Genomic DNA, 21,116 nt, shown 5'->3' with positions numbered 1-21,116 from the left:
TCTAGCAGGAACCAGAGACACAGGAGATCATTCAGCATTGCCTAAAAAGAAACCCATCCTACATCTGTGGTAGCATTTCCTCTGGCAAGGGTGAGCCAAGGTTTGAGCAAGGATTCAGGTCCAGCTGAGCCTGAGAAAGCTGAGTTCACAGGTGATTACTTGCAGCTTTCTGGAACAATCTGTGTTCTTGTCCAAGGTAGCTGGCAGAATTATATCACCAAGAGCTATTTTAGATCTACAACTGTCAGGACTAAATTCTGCCATGTTTTGTAAAATAAGTATACTTTATTTCAGCCATGAGATATTAGATAATTAGACAGCAATTGCTTTTTTCAGATCTATTTAGCAGTTTCTTCTCAGTCCTGTCACATCTAAGATACACACTACAAGTCTTTCACACTCTAAGAATCCAAGGACAAGTGGAGAAAAAATCCTTTTTAGTACAGACTGCTTCCCTCACAGGTTTTTTAAGTGGTCTTTTCTATAAGTATCATCCATGGAATACTCCAGATCATTTGCTTGATAAGGCACAGGACAGTAAACAACTGTGCACAGCAGGCGTCTGTCTGCATTCTCCACCAGACCTTGTCCTTGGAAGGTATTTACACAGGCAAAACACCTACCACTTCAGATTAATTAAGGAGCTTGATTAGCTGTGCCACTAACAACTTCCTTCCCTATTAAAGGCTGAAGTAAACCCCAGTAATTAATTAGCTGAATGGGCACACTGTTGTTAATGATAGGCTTTGCACAGTTGCACTAGAAGCTGTCTGCAGGTGCCACATCCACACCCACACTCATGGTGTGAAAGGCACTCATCTGCTGGCTTACATTTTGACCCAAAATGCAGCAGATGTAACTTCATAGCATCAGGAGTTTCCCAAGCATGCAAGAACACTCCCAATACTTACTCTAAAGCACACACATCAAATTAAGGGGAACTTTTATTTTTCTTAGAAGTACAATCAGAAGAGCTCCATTTTACAAACATTACTTCAGCAAATGATTTTTGTTTAGTTCACCACTATCTCTTGATTCATATTGTCCAGGCAGCACTCGCATCCAAATGGTTCAAGCATTGAGGTATTTTGCATGGTGTTTGATGTGGTCATTAATAAACGAAGCAATGAAATAATAGCTGTGATCATAACCCTAGAAAAGAACAACAATAAAGAAATCAGCAGAGAACATACAGCTCATGATAAAGTAATCATGCTAAGCTCTCTTAAAGAAAATGTAATGATTCTCCTGGTTTTATCCATCTTAAGAAATACCTGGAATATATATAAAAATGGCAAGGGATACATAACAGGCTAAGTACAGATGAGCACTAGGAAGCTGAACAAACAGAACGTCCCTTAACCTGCCCAGACCAGGGCCTGTAAGCTGGAGATGGGTAACAGCAAGGCTCAGCTGCAGAGTGAAAGGCAATGCCTCATAGGCACTGTTCTTCTGGTAAAACACGGGGGATAAAGGAGAACACTGCCCAGGTCTGAGTTACTGCTCCATCACTGTGCTGAAATGTCACCCTCTGGTCCACAGCCCTACATCAGCACTAACTTTATCTTTAGGTGCAAGGCTTATGATAAAGCAGAGAGGAAAATCCTTCACTCTCCACAACTGAGCTCCTCACTGGGTCTGGGTGGAAGTTGCCAGTGGCTTACAAGGACTCCACTGCTCTCAGGACAGTTTTGTTCTGGGTCACTGTGCTACAGGTAAGAGTGATGTGAAGCCATGGGTCTTTATATGAATCTAGGATATCAAGCAGTTCCACCCCTTCCCTAATTTACACAAACACATGCAAACGAAATATGAAGTTTTATGGCAAACAGTAAACCCACAGCACAGATAAGGGGTGCAGCAGAAGGCCACGTCTCACTTTGGCTGTACAGTGACTGCAGTGCTCATTACAAGTGATTGCTGCTGTGTCTCCACCCGAGCACCGGCAGCCCCGTGCAGGGATCAGCCTGTCCAAGCTGGAAGCACGACGGCACCTAGTGGTGACGCGCGGCTGAGCCGGGTGGGTGATGCACACCTTGATGGCCCATGCGACGACAGGAAAGTGTCACTTCTCACCCTCCTCCTTCTCAAGTTGCCAGGGACAGACCCACAGTGACAGCAGGCCTGCCCCCTTACAGACACTCTTCACTGCCTGCTGTACAGAACCAAATATCACAAAGAATCTGACAACCAAGGAGTGCAGGAGCAACTTGCCTGCTGCAGCCTGAAGACTACTGGGACTTTCCGCTCGGTGCAGGCGGCGATGAAGTTATCAGGCAGTAACTGGCCTGCAGACAGGAACTGGTCATCTTTGCCTTGGTCAATCAAGATGTCCAGGCGAGCACCCGAGTAGGACTTCACAAGCTGTGTGGCATCATAGGCCTGCAGAAATCAAACAGAAATTACTTCAGTTACATGTCTTTCACTGGTTTCAGTTTGTTGACTGCAGGAAAAGAATGGCACAGACAGAGCCCTGGGCAGTGTTGCTCAGGACACCAAGCTGCACTTTGGAAGAACAAAAAACCAGGAAAAATCCAGGCAACTGAAAAGTAATACCCATTGCTTTAAAAAGGGCAAATGTATGAGCTAGATAATTACCAAGTTGGCAGTTTAACTAAACAGCACATCCAGCCCAGGGCTGACTTCCTACAGAATGGAAGAGCAGCCATATAGCCAGTACTAATTCACACTCTTCTGCAGAAACTAGATCCTGCTGAAGAAACTTGGTGTCTTGGTGTATTTATTCTGGCAGCTAAAAGTCAAAATACCAGTGTGGCACAGCTAAGCTCATGAGCAGGCATTTAACCTGAAGGCTCCCATGATGATTTGACCAAGAAAATTTGGTTTGACTGAGAAACAAATTAAAAACTCTAAACATATATGTATCAGAATGTAATTAAGATGGGGAACATGTTACCCATGGGGTCCTGTGCTTATTACATGCTCAAAATAAACAACTCCTTTAAAAAGACAGCAAAGTGTTTAAATGCTGTGGAGAAGACCAATCACCTATGGACAGCAAAATCCAAAGTCCTACACCAAGGCATCAGAGCCATCCTTCCAGGATGCCACCAGATCCAGAAATGACACTATGATGGAAGTGGGACCTTGGGTCCAGCCCAGCACTGTGGCCATGGTATCAAGTTATCCTGACCATATTTACATGGCAGTTTTAAGCCAAAATAGAGAGATCAGAGGTTGTATATCTGTTTCAAAGGCAGATCCAGATCCTTTCAAAGGTATGCTCCTGATGACTGCTGTTGATCTATTGGACTAGGTTTGCAGAAGCACTCCAAAACAATTTAAGGGGACAGAAAACAGGTTTTTGGGAGGTTGTTTTATTTTGTTTCACAACAAATCCATTACACTAACTCTAAGCAAGTTTAACTGGTGGTTTCTAAATACACAAACTACTCAATTAACAATTAGAAAAGCAGAGAACACTCTCCAATCCTGTAAAGTTTTAATCAGACCTGGAAGTCTTCCTAAGACATACTTTAATCCAATTTACAAGGGACTGCATTGCAGCTTGTGCTTATTTACAAGGACATCTGAGTACATGGTCACAACAATCCCTTCTAAGTTAATTATAAAAATACAGTGCAATGTTCAAGTTGAGATTAAAAATACTGAAGGGCTGCCCAAATAATGCAGCGACCATGCAGACAAACATTTTTGTGTCTTAGCTATTCATATACAACTACTGATATCTCCAAATTAAGGTCCTGGAGCTAAAATCTAACTTTGTCTACTTTAATGCTGTTCTGCAGGATTCCAATTTCCAAGTGTCTGCCAGGCTCCTCTTGGAGGCCTCCCACAGGCTGCCCCTGCAAGATGTCATGAGGCTCATCAGGCTGAACAGTTTGCAGCAGTCTCTCTCTTCAGGCTACTACAAAAATACACTGCTCATAATTGTTCTCAGCCCAGACTTTTAAATCTTCATAAAACTGGGAGGAATGTAGTTGATTTGATGAGAGGCCTGTATCTCATTACATTTTCATAAGCACCCTAAGGCAACAGCAAGTCCCTCCTGCCAGAAACAAACAATGCTTTTCTGTGCTTAGGGGTGCAGTAGAATATCAGTACCAGCTCATGGGCAACCCAGGCTCCTGCTGTGAGGTATTTACAGATCACTCATTCATCTGTCATTAAAGAACTGCAGCTGCAACACATACCTCCCATTTGCTTGCATCTGGTCCCAGATATCCACCAAGGGCTTTCTTCCCCCACTGACACTGAATTGGGTTGCAGATAGGAGCAAATGCTGACACAGACTGTTCAGAAAGACAGCAGCAAAAAACCAAAAATTATGTAACAATGAACAGCAACAAATGAAATTATTTTTTATATTTAATGCCCTCAAAGAACTCAGTATTATGTTTTCTTCTGTCACATTTACAGAAATCTATATAAACATTAGTATACCTCATATAAGCTATAATTCATCTTACTTTGTACTTCCCAGGATTCTTCAGAGCAAGAATAAGAGCTCCATGACCTCCCATGGAATGCCCAAAAATAGACATCCGTTCAGGGTCAGTTGGAAAATTGGCATTTATTAGTTTAGGCAGCTGTAAAGGAAACAAAAGCATAATAAAAATAATGCTAAAGCAACTTGAGTATGTTTAAGAAAAAAGCACACAACTAACCAACTTTTAATGCCACTGAAACCAAAGGCAATCTCTGGTTGTAGCCTGACATTTGTTATCATGGCCTGAAAGCAGCTTGAAGGGGAACTTGAAATCAAAAGGAAACAGTTGAGCTGATAATAAGTAACTCAAAGTATCTCTATAGAAACTCCCATAACCTTGTAACACAAGAAGTGGGAATTTCCTGACTGAGCCACACCCCTTTATCTCACCCAGCAACACCACGAGAACCCAACAGCCCATTTACCTCATCCTTTATGTAGGAATACATCCTGTAGTTTGTTTTCCAGGGATCTTCAGTGGCATCCACATAAAAACCGGCACCGGTGCCAAAATCCCAGCTTTCATCTTCTCCTTCAATATTGCAGCCACCTAGCATGACAAATCTTTACTGCATGTTCAGAATTGGAGACCCTGCCATACAAATCAGACTCACAAGTTTCTCAATCACATCTCTAACCCTTCAACTATAAAACAATTCAGATTTTAATTCATTAGTACAATGTTTTCAAGTGCTATTTCAACACTTTCAAAATTACACTTACATAATACCTACAGATATATCCAATTCTAAAGAGTGTCAGTATCTCCATAAATAGATATAGCATATACATGTCTTCTAAATTATTTCTGTTAAGCTTTGTCCAATTTACTCAGGAACTTAATCAAAAGTTGGCACTTGTTAATTGGGGCTACCATCTTATTTCAGCCATTAGACCTGTGTGACAAACAGAAGAAAATTTCTTTTTTCCCCAGAATGACAGAACCATGATTCACCAAATGGTGTGTCCAAGCCAGTTTATGTGCTTTAAATAACGCCTGCTACACCTCCCTTTATAAGATTCTCCAGAAGAATAATTCACTATTCCTATCATTTCACAAGTCCACCTTTTCTGCAATTCATTTCATTTCTCCCACCCATAATTTCCATGAAACTTACATAATTTCTTCTTTGAATACCTGCAGGATTGTATCCTCTTTTCCAAGGCTACACTTTCAAACTAAATTTGCAAATGTATTCTTGAAAGTCAGTACATCCCACCCAGTCCTCCCTTTGCTTAGTCTGTGACTGACCAGCCTGGTCTGCAGAGCCTAATGTAATATTTCAAGGTATATGTGAGAGGAATGTTTTGGGGAAAGAGAGGCCATTATTTCCTACCTATTATTTTACCACAGTCAGATTACACTGCAAACCCACGTGTAACTCAGCAGTCTCTCACAATTTGTGCAGAGATGGCTGCTACCCTCCCACAGTGTGCAATCAGGTTTGTACAAGGATCAAAGCTGACTTTGCTCCAGTGACATGCCCTTGGACACTGAGTGATTCTGTAACTTAACAGTCCAGCAATCACAGGGACTGGGGTGCTTAAACATGTTGGATGTAAGAAGTCTGTCTTCAGTACCTCAGAGATGGACAGAAACTCAGAAAGTCCTGACAGGCAATGAAGGCATAGTGCTCATTATGCTAATAAAAACTTTCAGGAAGCATTGAAAAAAAAGAAATTTGAAAAGGAATCTGCACAACATTGCTCAGTATACCTGCATGGAAAAACAAACCCCTTCAAAGTAGGAAAAGTGAAGTCTATCAAGGCCTGACTGAGGGTCTCTAATGACAAGTATTTAATGATTTCATGCAGTCTTTTTCCCCATCCAGATACATCTCCTGGCTCTTGGAAGGTAATTCTCATGCACTACATAATTAAAATGCATATGTAAGCATTTTCAATACCTCTCAGCTCATAATTATATTTGAATTGCTTTTCACTTGTTTCTCCAGGCAGCTCAAACTGACTTAAGAACATTTGGGGTCTCTGAGCTAAAATTTAAGGGAATCATATGAAGCTCATACCAAAACTCATTTAAATAGTAGAGCAATCCTTATCAGTCATTAGGCTAAAAGGCAAAAGAGAAGCTGCCACGAGGGACTTAAAATAAATTGGACAAAGCAATGACCTATGCAAAGGCAGTTACACATTGATAGAGACAATTTACACAGATAGTACCAAAAACAAGTTCCAGTCCAACTACCCAATATGAATAAAGCAAAGGTTAGTTGCCCATCTCTAGCCTGCAGCAAATAGAAACAACAAAGTGTGAAGTTCATTCATTCACAAATTTTGCTCTTCTCTCCCTCTTCTTCATTAGAAGCATGTATTTACATTCTTTGACCTAACACAACTTCAAAACCTAGATGTAGAAAATACTTTATGGAAAGAACATTGCATCTTTTCCATAATGCCTGCAGTCAGATGCAATTCATTAAAGCTTGGTAAATATTAGAAGGCTGACACCTTTGTTTACAATACTCATGAGACTGTGGCAGAATCCAACAAATACAAAACAATTAATCCCCAGTATTTCCAATAACTGCAGATCCACCATTTTCAGATTTCCCATACCATAAGCTCAGCCTTATACAAATAACAGCACATAATTTTAAAAATCCATTTATTAGTAGTCTGTTGTAGCTGCAGGCGAAAAGGGTTTCTAGTCTGCTTTTCAAGTATTGTAATCCTCTGAAGGCATGTATTTAATTTGCTTTAGAAAAGAAAATGCAATTAAGAGCAAGCATTGCATCTTTGTGTGGCAACACAGTTCTGCAGGTTTTATAGGGTGTCAGCAAGAATTCTCACAAGACACATTTGTTGTTTCACTTTTCTTCCCTCTCCTCATCTGTGCTGAACTCTAGAGCCCCTCTGTTCTAGTTTTAGTGCCACAACAAAAAATTCCAATGTCAAAACCTCACTGCCCCATTATTAAGAACATATACAATGTTATCTAGTGAACAATGCAGGTGTGCAGAGGTCAATTCTGACTCGGGTGGGCAACACGCATTTCAGCACGCCGCAGCACTCCTTTCTCTGAGGACAGAAGTGCCCTTCAGTGTCATGACAGTCAGCATTCCCTTGTGGAACTCACGTGGGCTGGTGTCCGGTGCCACCACAATGAGGCCGTGCTCGGCTGCCGCCTGTTGGAACGCGGCTTTCGTTATGAAATTCTGTTCTGTGCAGGTCAGCCCTAGGGAAATAAAAACATCCTCGGTTACCCACTGCTCATGGCATTCTGGTTTCAAGACTCTTTTTGACAGAAAAGGTTTTAGTGCTTTCCAGCACTGTGCATTTAAACCCACTGACTACAGGCATTTGCTAAGGCTGACACTGTTAACTTCCGACCCCTCATCCTCCAACTACATTTTGCTTCGTACTGTCATCCCAGCTGTTTGCATTACACAATCACACATGTGGTCTGACAAATTCTACATACTTTGGACAGGATAAAGGGCCTGTGAGCACCCTGGCTCCAAAACCCACAGCAATACATGCCTTTTCTACAGCAGCAGGTCCAAATAAACTCCAGTTACAAATTAATTATATTTCACACCAATATTTCAATTTTGCTTCACTATACAAATTGAGAAGAGTTAATGAGTCTAGTTTTCTCTGAGGAAAAGTTGCCAGTAACCTAATTTGACTGATATATTGCCCAAGATAATACAGTTTACATTCAATAAAATAAATATGCTGCATGGCTTAGACTTCTTCAGACAATTTTGATGTCCTAACTTCAAATATAAACATTTTTACCCAGCCCACTGTCATGACACAAATCAGACGCACCAGGTACTTTGTGACAAGGAACACAAGTCTCCACACTAACAGTCCTGGTGTCCAACTTTCTAAACACAAGTCTCAATAAAGCAACTCCTCAAATTACAGAACAGAGTTTCTGCTTTTTATTTTGAATAAAAGACAAAAGAATTTAATTAATTAATTTTTGATGAGACAACTTCACACCTGCTGCACAAGCCTCTTCAGCCCCTGGCCCTTTCTGATCCCATAAGTTTACTTCCTACCAGACATGCCTGTGCTAAGGCAGCTGACAGCACCTCTCTTTCCAAGTTCACCAGCTGCTTCCTGCAAAGTTGTACTGGGAACAAGGTAGAGACTACAGGACAAATGTGCTGGCTTCCATGGGCTCTTTGCACACCCCTACTCTGTCAGCTGAAGCAGTTTTCAGAAACAAAAGAGAGCAGGAGGTGTCCCAACGGGAAGGCCTTACAGGAGAACCTTTATAGATACACTTTGGACCTAAAGGTAGGAACATTTTAGAACAAAAGGGTAGAACACTTTGAACACAGAGCATTTTAGAACACAATGTGGTAGGCTACTCCCAAGCTGCATTTTGATTTATCACAGCACACTCAAACTAAGTGTGCCTTCCAAAAGATGAGCTTCTGTAGAATCCAAGAGCTGCCACTGCAGTACCACTACATTAAGTTTTCAGCAACTGTAGGGCATTAGTTTAAAAATGCTTAAGATTGTATTTTTTAAGTTACTAAGACTCATGTTACTTACCCGAGAGCCAATACAGCACAGGACACTTCCCAGTTTCAGCTTTTGGAGGCAAGTAGATTCCAAATTTCATTTTGCATTTTAGCTCTGCACTGTATTAATAAAATATTCCTTGTTATCACCACTACCTAATTAACAAGACCACTACCATTAAAAAAAGGAATCAGTGGACCAGTGCGTTTCATTGAAAGGCAAATCTGGTCAGTGAATTGTAACATCTAAGTTAAAGGAAGGGAAAATCAATTTTTAAGCTCAGCCTCACATTCTAGATTTGGCAACAGCTAATTTTTCAACCTTGTTCTGAATATACTTAAAACAGAAACTTACAAAAGTCTCTGTTAAGCCACATTTTCACAGTGCTGCTAACTGAGAACAGGTTGAAAATCAAATTTTGAATCCCAGCAATACTTAGCTTGAGCTTTGGCAATCAAATTGCAAAGCAATTTTTACTGAAGAACATATCCACATGAGTTGCACAACATAAAAAGCACAGTACGTGCCAGCAAGGGAGGTTTTCAATCTACTAAGTTTAACAAGTCTAAGACCAATTAGTTGCTCAATTAATGATAAAGCCTAAAACTATCAATAAACTCTTATCTGATGGTTTTATTTTTATTTGGACCAAAATTTTTTAAAAGCTTGGTTTTATACACCTTCAATAAACAAGAATCTATTCACTGAGTCACTGCTCACAGCACTTTCCCAGAGTGCACAGAAGTAAGAGACCCAGTAGCAAGTGGAACTTTGCAAACACAATTCTGTGTTGCAAACAGGACAACCCAAAGTAACCAAGCTCCATTTCCAAAGGTAAAAGTACCAGCTTCCCACCTCAGCTCTGCAGCACTAAATATACTAAATTATGTTAAACATTAACACAGAAATTCAAGAGCACAGCCAAAGCAGCAGTAGATATTATTCCTGACTGAAATATGGGTATTAGCGAGAGCATGCTGTTTTCCTGCAGACTGAAAACACCGACAGCAATGGATTCACTGCCCCAAGCTAAACATCTTGGTTGCTTTAGTGGTGTTTACCTGTCGTGTTCAAACACCTTCTGGAAACCTTCAAAGCATTTGTTGCTGGAAACCTGTTTCAGTGCCATGATTTTAACTGGAGGGGAAAATAAAAGAAAAAAACAAGAAGAAAGTTAAATTTCAAAATAAACCAATCCTGGTCTTAGACTTTTTGAGAACAGAAGAGTTGAATACAACTTGTAGTATCTTTGCTTAATGTTACTGTTTCTCAGAAGAATTTCATGCACACACTTTCGTTAATTTTAATCTTTCATTAACTTTCTATTTCCCCACAAAAAAGGGGCAAGGGAGGCTGAACTCTTGTGAGCAGAATGAGCAAAGCCTACCTGCTTTCCTACACATCCACAGCTCCAACAACCTTTTCCTCAACACTAACTGTGGGTTGCTCTTCCGCTACCAAAAAAGCCACATTTCCATGTGCTGTGGTTAAGGCTGTAACTTCCACAATTACCATGCAGGAAAAAAACCTGTCCCACCTTTCCTTCTCTTGTGTGTGACAGTATCCAGCCACTAACTGCCACAATACTGAGCCTTATTCTCATCTTTGATAGAAGTTAATTACCACATTCTAACAGTCTGTGGGACAGCAGAAACAGAGGAGCAGAAGGTTTATTTCCACAGTGAACAGTATGAAAAATACAAGCAAAGGAGAGCCACGGGAGTTTTAGAACAGCTGGTAGTGCAGGTGTGCTACAGAAACAAGGGAAGGCTGACACAAAAGTGGTCACTGTCAGCTTGCATGGGGCAGTAAGGCGAAGCAGGGAACTGAAAGGTGAACAGACTGCAGGGTGACAGAATTGCAGAATATTCCGAGTCAGGAAGGGACGCCCGGGGATCATCGAGTCCAGCTCCCTGCCCTGCTCAGCACCATCCCCAAGTGTGACACCATGTGCCTGAGAGCAGTGGAAATGCTTCCTGAGCTCTGTCAGGCTGGTGCTGTGATCACTTCCCTGGGGAGTGCTCCAGTGCCCAGCCACCCTCTGGGAGAAGAACCTTTTCCTGATATCCAACCTAAACCTGCCCTGACACAACTTCAGGCCATTCCCGCGGGTCCTGTCACCGGCACACAAGAAACTCCTGAGGGGAGCCCCGGTAACATCAGACCAGGTAACAATGTCAAAACAAGCGTCCCATCCCTCACACCTGCGCGCTCCTACGGGGCACCGGGCAAGGAGAACCACGCAGCACGGAGAGCCCTTGGAGGCTCAGCGTTGTCCCCACAGGGCTGAGGCTGAGGGCCGCCCGCCCGGCAGCGCCTCACCGCCATGGCACGGAGCGCCGCCAGGGCCCGGGCCCGCCTCGGGACGGCCTTTTCCCCGCAGCCAGCCCTGCCCGCTGCGCCACGGCGCTCCCCTGTGCCCCCATTGCCGCCCTCCCGCCTCCGCCAGCCCACACGGCCCAGGCGCTGTCGCCGTTGTCTCCCCGCTCTCCCGGCCCGTTCTCGCTGCCATTCCCGGTGCCATTCCCGCTGCCTTACCGCGGCAGAGCGGCGCGAAGGGGCGGCCCTGTGTGGAGGCGGCTCCTTCTCCCGCCCCGGGGCCGGCCCGCACCGCCCCCGCCCGCCATGGCCGTGCCGGGCCCGGCCTCCCTCGGGGTCGCAACGCGTCAAAACGCGTGTAAACATTTTACTGAAAACAGTTGCTGTGAAAAATGCGTTTTTTGTGTTTGGCTTTTCGCAAATATTAAAATGAATATTATATATGTTATGTTAGAAAGTTATGCTGTATTAATTTTCTTAAGTAGTGTGTTAAATATAGTTTTCGGTTGTAACATAATGTTAAAATAGAAACTATGTATGTGAGATACTTTTTAAAGAAATGAATGAGGCACTCTCACCAGATAGCAGCCACAGGACACCTAAAAACAGAAAAATAACTTATTGTTCTCTTATCAGAAGAAATTAACTTCTTCCTGCCTCACTCAGCCCTGAAGACGCCTCAAGATTCAGAGGAAGAAGTTTACACTGACAAGACAGAATTCTCTGTTTGAATGGAATTTATGCATCATGTATGAGATGTATGAATATGCAACAGGCTATTGCTTTTAAGTGTTAAGCCTCTGTTAATGTGTGTCCTTTTTCGGGCTTATTTTGCCCAGAAAAAGGTACCCGGACCGTCCATAACTCTTTGTTTTTCTTGTCTCATATTGTACTCTAATTATATTATTTTCACTACCATTTTATTATTATTAAACTTTTAAAATTCTAAAAACAAGTGATTGCCGTTTTTCACAGTTGCTTTATGATGTTTGGTCTTTATATACTTTGAAGTCTAATCAAGAAAGGAGATTTAATCCGTGAAACAGCAGTGAACAAGCTCTAATTGATGTCCAGGTGCTAGAAAGACAAATTGCTTGTTGGTAGAATAGCCTTGTTAAATTTTAGGGCTTGACATGTTTCAGTGGTCTGAGACTTCGGGAGAGGTTAGCAAAGCTTGGGGACAGGGATGTGCTGCTGATAGTGGGCACAAAGAATGCAGAATTCACAGGCCACAAGGACATTTGGCAGAACTCCTAGGACAGGGAAGAAAATAACAAAGAAAACTCATTAACTGTGCTGAAATCAGCTCTAATTGGGTAGAAGATAATTCTGATGGGGAGATTGTGACCATCGACTCGCAACCCACTGACTCAAGAAATGCACCAGAGAATCCATAATAGTGAACTATTCAAAGCAGCCTTTGTGTTCCTGTCATGGTCCCTTGACCATTTCAAGGGGGAAAAGAAGTTGCTGAAGTGGCCTGAGCTGGGATCACTGCATTGTTCCCTTGCAAATGTTTTACTTCTCCTCAGGATTTCAGAGTTCTTCATAGCAGGTGCCACCAGACAAACTGCTGATTTTATAATAAATCCAAGTTCTAGTGTGGGTATTTTACACTTTACCTGCAAGATCACAATGTAACAAAGATATTTGGCAGTGCTTCCATCTTATTCATAACCCAAATGATCCCACTTTGTGCTGGGCTTTCATTATTTATTTCTTTAATTTTAAATTTATTAATTTGCAGCTAAACATGCCTATCAGTTGTCAAAAAATGTCCTCAGCAAAGCTTCCTCCTACTTTGTAGTCTTGTACCATGTACTGCTTTGGTAGTAACTATTTTTGCCTATAACATTTTCCGGCCTTGACTTTTCCAATACCTTTTATATTATTGAATCCTAATTCTAGCAATGCACAAGTTGTGACAATTTTGTCCCCCCATTTCTTTCCATTCTTCCCCAGCAGATCCATTTGGACCACAGCTGCTGGACCCCAAATCTGGGCCTTGCATCCTTCTTCCAGAGCAATTTTCCTATCCTGCCTCTGTACTTGGATGTAGTTGGTCTCTGAGCTGTTTAAACCTCCTCATCTCAACTTTTCTTTTTCAAGCTGTGCTTAAATTGCAATCAATCAAATTAAATTATGTACTTAAGTACTCTTCAGGTTGTTCCTTCCATTTCTATGTGCGCATTTCGTAGCTCCCTAAATGTCTCTCACTAGCAAGAAAATGCCCAGTTAGTTATTTGAACTGAACTGTAGCCAGTCTGTTTTCTATCTTATATATATTATGTTTTATGTTAGATGTGTTATGTTGTTACACATATCTCATTTTCTCTGGTATCTGCAATTATTTATCTGCTGTCAGTGTGAAATCTGCCTATCTCATGCAGTGATACTGATCAGGTTTTGATGTGTTTGAGCTCTTCCTATCCAAGTGCATTAGATAACCTCTGACCTATTTACTCCCATTTCAGAGTGACCGTTCAGAAGGGTTCACCTGAGAGCTTGCTGATGAGTTTCCCTGGCCTCCCCACATGTCTGTGTCAAGATGTATGCTTTATTTTTAAGTCTTTTCAGTTAAAAATGGCTGAACATAAATGCATAGGTAAATGATGTGAGGGCTGTGTCTCAGCCCTTCAGAGATCTGCTTTCATGGCACAGAACTGACACACCAGGATAGTGTTAAGAACAGTGTTAGGCAGAGGGAGCCAAGCTGGTGCAGTCTCTTCTGTGCTGAGGTATAGATCTTTTTAGTATCTTTGGTTATGGACATTTGTTTGACCTCAATTCCATTTCTGGATCCTTTCAGACAGCACCTGCAGTTCTCACCTGTGAATTCATTTTGTTTGCATTCCGCCTATCATTTCAGATTCTCTAAAAAATACCAAATGTGAAACAAGCTTCCTTTCCTTCATCATTAAAAGGTTTCTTATATGGTACAGCAAGGCAACCAGAAGAAATTAGGATATTAAAAGAATCACAGATGCTCACTTTGGAAAATATTTTGGCTTATGTACTCTTGCTTTATTATATTCCAATACAGCACATACTGTTCCAACACACTTTCTCTGTATTCTCTCTACACAGACAGTGCTTTGTACCATCTTACCACTCAGATCACTGGATGATCTCATCCAGTGGCGAGATATGATTTCACATCGTCCACCTAGAATTTCTCTTGGCATCAGTAAGAAAGTCTTTGCATTCTGTCAGAAAGGTTTTTGCCTTTTCACCATCTTTTCTGTACTTGGGGAAACATTACATTGGCTTCAACACTCCCAAACACATTTTTTGTGAAGCTTCCAGCAAGAAATTTCCACATTGCAGCCAAGCAGCCTGTATGTCTGTAAGCTTATGGCACCAAATTTTTCCTTTCCCATTTTCTTTGCAGTAAGTACAGTCTTTCCCTCAGCCATGCATCTGGCTACACACTTTTCTAATGTTCTAATACTTTTTGTGGTAGTCTGAATTCAGAGTGGTGGTTACTATCTTCCTCCTGCCTGCTTTTCAGTAATTTTTTCTCAACTTTTTGTATGTGATCTCATCATTACTTTGGTTATTCAGAGCTCTGAATTCACACTTCACTGTTGACTTTGCCAAGAGATTATTTGTTTGCTGTTCTTTTCTGTAAAGAACTTATCAGGTATTCTTTATAGCAATTGTTTATAATTATTTTAGAATTCTAATATGATATTTATCTAAATTCTCTTAAACTGTTTTATGCCGTGCTATCAGTCATTTTCAAGAAACATATATGTTGGCAGCAGTATCATCCATCAGCATATTTCATGCTGGCTGTATTGACACAACCTGCTTCAAGTCTTTAGCTTTTCATGGGAGAAAGTTTACGCAGGGAAAGAGAGAATTTTCTGCACAACTGTATTGTTATTCATTATCTTTATTATTTCCCCTTCCTTCTACATCCATCTATCTTTTACCTTTTATTCCTAGACGGAAGTTAGATCTGAGCTTCTGTTCTTTCTTTCCTACACATCCTCACTTTCTTTATCTGTGTACATTGAGGGCTTTTTTCAGCTTTGTTCTAATTCTTGATTTCATTATTCCCTTTCTGTTCATTAGTGTGTCGTTTGAGTCCCTAAGTATTTTGGGAACACAGCATTGTCCTTTGGTCTTGTTTGCACTGTCATCCCAGTTACATAGCTCCCCTGGCTCCTCTTTCACTTGGCTTTACCTTGGATTGGTGCTCCCTAAATGCACTGGGGGTCAGGAATGGCCTCAATAGCTCTGAGCTGCTATGAGGCTGAGCAGGTTCATAAATCCTCTTTGCAGAGAGGCTGTGGAAAATATATACACAGAAGATTTGCAGTTGCAGAAACAAGTAATTTGTGATAAGAAAATAGAACTAGTAATATTTTTTGAAAAATTCTTTGTCCCTGGAGCAGTTAAAGCACTTACAACTTTTCCAAGGGGAAAAAACACCCAATCATGCTTCTTTTATTACAGTAATGTAAGAAATATTAATAATATTTTCTAATCACTTCAGAAAAATGGAAAATTAAACACATTGCAACTGGTATTAAATCAAGTGAGGAATATGCTCCTGATAATTCTGACAGAAAGTATCTTCCTCTTAATGTGTTACAATTAAAAATGAAGACGTCTTCTCTTTTCATAGTAAATTAATTGCACATATTTGTATTATGTCTTTTGTTTTCTATTTCTTTCTAGTACAGATTAATTTTGAACCTATGAAGAGTCTGCTTGTTTGAGAAATTTTTCCACATACAGTTTTAAATATCACATGTATTTACTGAACCCTTGAGGCTGGTATTTTGAATTCAGATATTCAAGTACACTTTGATTATAGTTGCAGCTAAGGAAAGATATTGGCTGACAGGAATGTAATCATGAAGATCTGATTTAGCAAATGCCAAAGGACAAGTTTAAATTCAATTTAAGCCAATAAATAATATAGTGCAACATTAGGACTTGTATTATTAATGGGAGCTGCTAGGAGAGGTGGAGGCATAAATGCCATTTGTTTAGGCTTGTGGTTGTCATTCCAAGGGAGACAGGCTTTACTTTAGGTCTTATGGAATAAGTTAAGATCAACACCAGCTGGCAGGCCTTACATGAGCCTTGAAGTAATACATGTACAGTAGACTTTCTTTCTTGGTTTTGGTGGACAGTTCAGGCCACAGACTTGAAGTCATTTATCAAAATCAGGGTCAAAGTAGCAGAGGGAGCTTTCATGTATATCATAAATTCTTCCTATGAGGATTATTTAAATCTATTATCTATAATGAGGTAAGACAGAGAGTCATGCAAAATTACAAGAAAATATTACTTTAGAGAGCATGGATTTTAGAAAAGCTGAGGAAAAGAGTAATTTATTGCTGTCAAAGATGAGTATGGTAACATGCCTACATGGCTTTTGGAACAACTGACCTGATCCCCAGGAGAGAGAATATTTTTCAATAGTATTTATGATTCCTAGAGAGAGTACAGGCAATGAAAGGGTTGTACTTTCAACCCTTTAAGATGAAAAAGTAGAAGTAGATGCTTATATTGCCCAAAGAAAATTGGCAAAAAACTTGATTGATCTGATTTTAAGAAAAGTCTTCTGAAAGTTAAAAAAACCCCAAAACCTTAAGGGGAACGAGTTTTCAATCACTAATATAGGGATTATTTAATTAGTGTCTAAAATGTCAAAATTAGTGTCTAAAAGATCAAGAAAACTAAAGGCAGGTCAGCCTTACCACCCTCTCAGGAAGGTAATGGGACAAATCCTCTTGGGAGCCATTTCCAGGTATACAGAGAACAAGAAGGTGAATAGGAATAGCCAACATGGATTTACCAAGAGCACAGCACACCTGACCAGTCTAATTACCTTCTGAATAGAATTCTGCATCAATGGAAAAAGCAGGAGCAGTGGAAGTTGCATACATTATCAAGGGCTTGGAAAGAACTTCTAATAGGTCTCCTTTAAAAAGATTGGAGAAATAAGGTGGGTGGAAAATTGGCTTCATTGCTGGGCTCAGGGAGTATTGATCAGCTGCCAGAGTCCAGCTGCCAGAGTGACACTCCTCAGGGATTGATACAATGGACAGGACTGTTTAGTGTCTTTATTAGTGACCTGGGTGATGAAATGGAGGGCAGTCTGAGATTGTAGGTAAGAAAAAGCCACTCCCTGCAGTAACAAAGATAAAGAGAGAAGGATAATAGATCTTTAGGAAAAGAGGAGACTTCAGTTTAGAAATATATTCTGGAATTCTGGAAAAAAAAATGTAAGTTGCAGTGAGGAAGGGATTATTGATAATATAGGTCACTATTGATAATACAGCTCATTGAAAGAAAAGGAAAGAGCTTATTGCTATTGACAGTGACAGATCCACAGTGCAAAGCACTGTAGAAAAACCTATTGAAGCAAACCTTCTCACTTAAAGGGTTCACTGTCTACAAGACAGGAAGGAGGGAAAAATAATTTCTACACTTCTCATGTGGAGAACAGAATTGTTGACTTCCAGAGTGCAGCCATGGTGATTATGCTTCTGTGGAAACTTCAACCTCTATTTTATGCATAGTTATAGGAAGCAATTCCAAAAATTTTGGTGGTGTAACTGTTGGACTAGTCTGCTTCTGAATCCTGAGATTTTCTGCCTTGTTTGACCATGAATAGTTCCATCTTTCAAAAGAATTTCTGAAGTAGGTATCCTTCCTTGGATGAATTTTCAGGTCCTGTGTGCTGCTTTTCACACAGTAAAACACTTTTTTTTCTTGTGGGAATTATCAAAGTGGAATTTTAAGATAATCTGCATTTCTTTGGGTCATTCAGGGTCTCACAACTGCTGTACTTCATCTTGGGAAGTGCCTTTATAAACCACTTTTGACCCAGATTTTTGTTCTACAAACCTAAAGGAAGTAAACCCGGCTCATTTCAAACACATAAATCTCAATTGCAATAACTGTGCATTGCTAGATTTTTCTTTTATGGGTCAATAGGAACTGCAGATTTCCAGATGTGTGTTTGAAATCTGTTTTCACTAGCATTGGAAAGTAGAGGTTTATGGGAAGGGGACCTTCATCCATGTCCTTTAAGTTTTGGGTTCTGTTCCTAGCTTACTGAGTGGCTTCTTTTGCTGATTTTATCTCACTGTACCTCAGTTGCGCATCAGCAAACAAGTCCCCAGCAACAGTTATCTCTTCCTGAAAACTGTTGTAAGAATAAATAAAAGTGGATGTAGTCTGACAGTGACTGCAGTAATCTGTTTAATTTGCTTCTTTCCCCATTTTTATCCTTAGGTGTAAATCTGTAAGGTGAAACCTCCCTTAATATGCCACAGTGTACTCCTCTTTCATCAGCCACTGGCTTCTTGGGCAGATCAGAAGAATCTGAATCAGAATCTTTTTACCTTCTTCCAGAAGGGAGAATGGGGTCCTTAAAAGACCCATTCAGCAAAGAAGCTATTTCCCCTCAAGGACCCCCAATATGACTGTTTATAGTCCCATTACAGGGGGGAAAATATTCCCTATGCCTATGTCCAGGCTTAGCCTTAGCCCCATAAGCCCCAGGTATTTAGTTTTGAAAAGCAAAGTTATGTGGCCACATTACATCTGCTGTTAGTTGGGAATTGAGCTATTTTATACTTGTGGGATTTGAAGACTGGGATTTTCTTCAGTAGGTAATTCTAAAGGACGATCCTTTCCACTTGCTTAAAATAATGATTTTAGGCTGCATCTCTTTCTCTTTTGCCTCTAGGAGCTGGGTCAACTGGCTTAGGCCTGGACATTTAACTTGGAGTCATCAGCAGTTCTAAATGACTCCGTGAAAAAATAACTTTTTTCAACTTGCAGACTTTTTGTTTTTTTCTGCAAAGAGGCATGGATCACCCAAACATCTTTGTCATTTCAAATTATTCAGCAGCTGAGACTTTACAAAACAAGCATGTTGTAAATTTGATTGGAAACTCAGCAACCATTGTTTTAACTACTGATTTATTTTCTTCCATTTCCTGTGGCAGTTGTGTGGTTGCAGGAATACAGTTTTTACTGCTGGGTTCCTGAGAGCTGTGAAGAAGTGTTTAAGGATTCTGGGACTCGCAATCTCTTCTGTTGCTACAGAACAATTACAATGTAACAGGAAGAATAAAAGTGAACTAACAAAATGGTAGTATTTGCATTGTCTGTGAATTATGACCTGAGAATTTGCAAATAAACTCTTTGAGATTTTTTTTTTTTAATGTCAATTGCAAAGGCGCTAGCAGAAACATTTATGGAAGAGCCGGTATCCTGCCTTCACAGTGACAACTGATGATAATGGCAAGAAACTGTCTTAACTTCTGGGGTTTTTTGAGCCTTTCATAAGGGACTATGTTGATGCATATGCAATGCTGACTCCTTTCAGAGAATACATCTGTAGGTGGAACTCAGTTCTTTTCCAAAAATCTTTGCTTTTCTGTGTTGAAGTGCCATATTGATAAACTAAATGTATTCTCTTTCAATGATCAGTGCAAATTATGTAGAAACAGGTAAATCTGGCAGGGAGTTTTCCAAAGAACATAAAAAATTATGGCACACTGGAGCCTACATACAGAGGTATAGTAGTACTGGGGTAAAACAGAGTGGATTTGCTGTTCAGGGATCTTATCTGGTACATTTCACCATACCACCATATGTCACGTATTTACAGCTAAAACAATCTGATTCCCTATGTCTGATAGCTTCTGAAAAATACAGCTTTGTACGCTTTTTTTCATGCACACTATAAAGTTCAATGAAATCTTAAGATGAGAGCAAGGTTTTGAAGGGGTTGTTATTAACAGCTGTACTTTGTACTTTGATATGCATTGCCATTGCAAACAAGAGCTTGCTTGCTGTAAGATCAGTTGGAGGAATGAATTTATTTTGATTTTAAGACAGGGAAAATGAAAACTATTAAAATCCACTTGAGGTTCTTATTTCAATGCTCTTTGTAAAAGAAAATACCGACAATAGATGGCACTGTGGTTCTGTGACCCGGGGTTATTTCTGTCTCTAGCGGTGCCACGATGTTTGTGCTGCTCTGGCGGTGGGGCTGACCCGAGCTGGACACCCCATGCCCACCAAACTCCCACTGCTCTCCTCAGCCACGCACGGCAGGGGAAACACAAGGAAAACTTCATGGATCGAGATAAGGGGAGGAAGAAGTCACTCATCAATTACTGTCATGAGCAAAACAGACTTGACATAGGGAAATTAGTTTAATTTATTGTCAATAAAATCAGAGTAGTCTAATGAGATATAAAAGCTAAATCTTAAAACAGCTTCACCCCTCCACCCTCTCCCTTCCTCCTGGGCTGAACTTCACTCCTGATTTTCTCTACCTCTTCCCCCAGAGTGGCACAGAGGGATGGGGAATGGGAACTGTGTTGGATATCAGATATGGGCAAAACTTCTGGAAGCATCTCACAGGCCCCACTCCTGTAACTTCCTCACTTGTGAAACCTTACCATGCTAACAAATACACCTTATTAATTTTAACCTTATAGTTCTATTTCTTAGGGAAATTAATTTAGTTGGCTTTCTACTATTGCAAATACACAGTTTCTGAGACTGAAAATTACTAAGATGTGTACTTACCCAAAGAGTACCTCTTCAGTAGAAGGATGGTTGTCCTTAGAAAAAGCAAATGATTACAATGGCTAATTTTGGACCAGTTTACTGAGATAGTTAAAGTCTGCAACATGCTCTTTCTTTTTCTCCAGCAAAACATTTAAAATTACTTTAGCCTTCAGCAGACATTGCACTGAATATTTATGGGAGAAATAAAACCAAACAAAATTAGCTATTTAACACAAACCTCCAGTTTATAAAACAACTGATT

At 40.5% G+C, this 21,116-nt stretch overlaps 1 protein-coding gene across 1 annotated transcript; it reads right to left on the bottom strand.

Annotated features, from left to right (window-relative positions):
• Nucleotides 1–926: 926 nt before the first annotated feature.
• ESD (esterase D) lies at nucleotides 927–11,559 on the bottom strand. The gene is made up of 9 exons (XM_059466035.1): nucleotides 11,513–11,559; nucleotides 10,036–10,111; nucleotides 9,005–9,093; nucleotides 7,569–7,667; nucleotides 4,897–5,021; nucleotides 4,452–4,571; nucleotides 4,176–4,274; nucleotides 2,215–2,382; nucleotides 927–1,152 (listed from the first exon to the last, which is right to left on the bottom strand). Exons 2-9 carry the CDS (start codon nucleotides 10,101–10,103, stop codon nucleotides 1,072–1,074), a joined length of 849 nt encoding a protein of 282 aa, XP_059322018.1. The 5' UTR covers nucleotides 10,104–10,111; nucleotides 11,513–11,559; the 3' UTR covers nucleotides 927–1,071.
• Nucleotides 11,560–21,116: the final 9,557 nt, after the last annotated feature.

This window comes from Ammospiza nelsoni, chromosome 2, assembly GCF_027579445.1.
Source record: "Ammospiza nelsoni isolate bAmmNel1 chromosome 2, bAmmNel1.pri, whole genome shotgun sequence".
Classification (NCBI taxonomy): domain Eukaryota; kingdom Metazoa; phylum Chordata; class Aves; order Passeriformes; family Passerellidae; genus Ammospiza; species Ammospiza nelsoni.
This window is presented reverse-complemented; position numbering and strand designations above follow the sequence as displayed.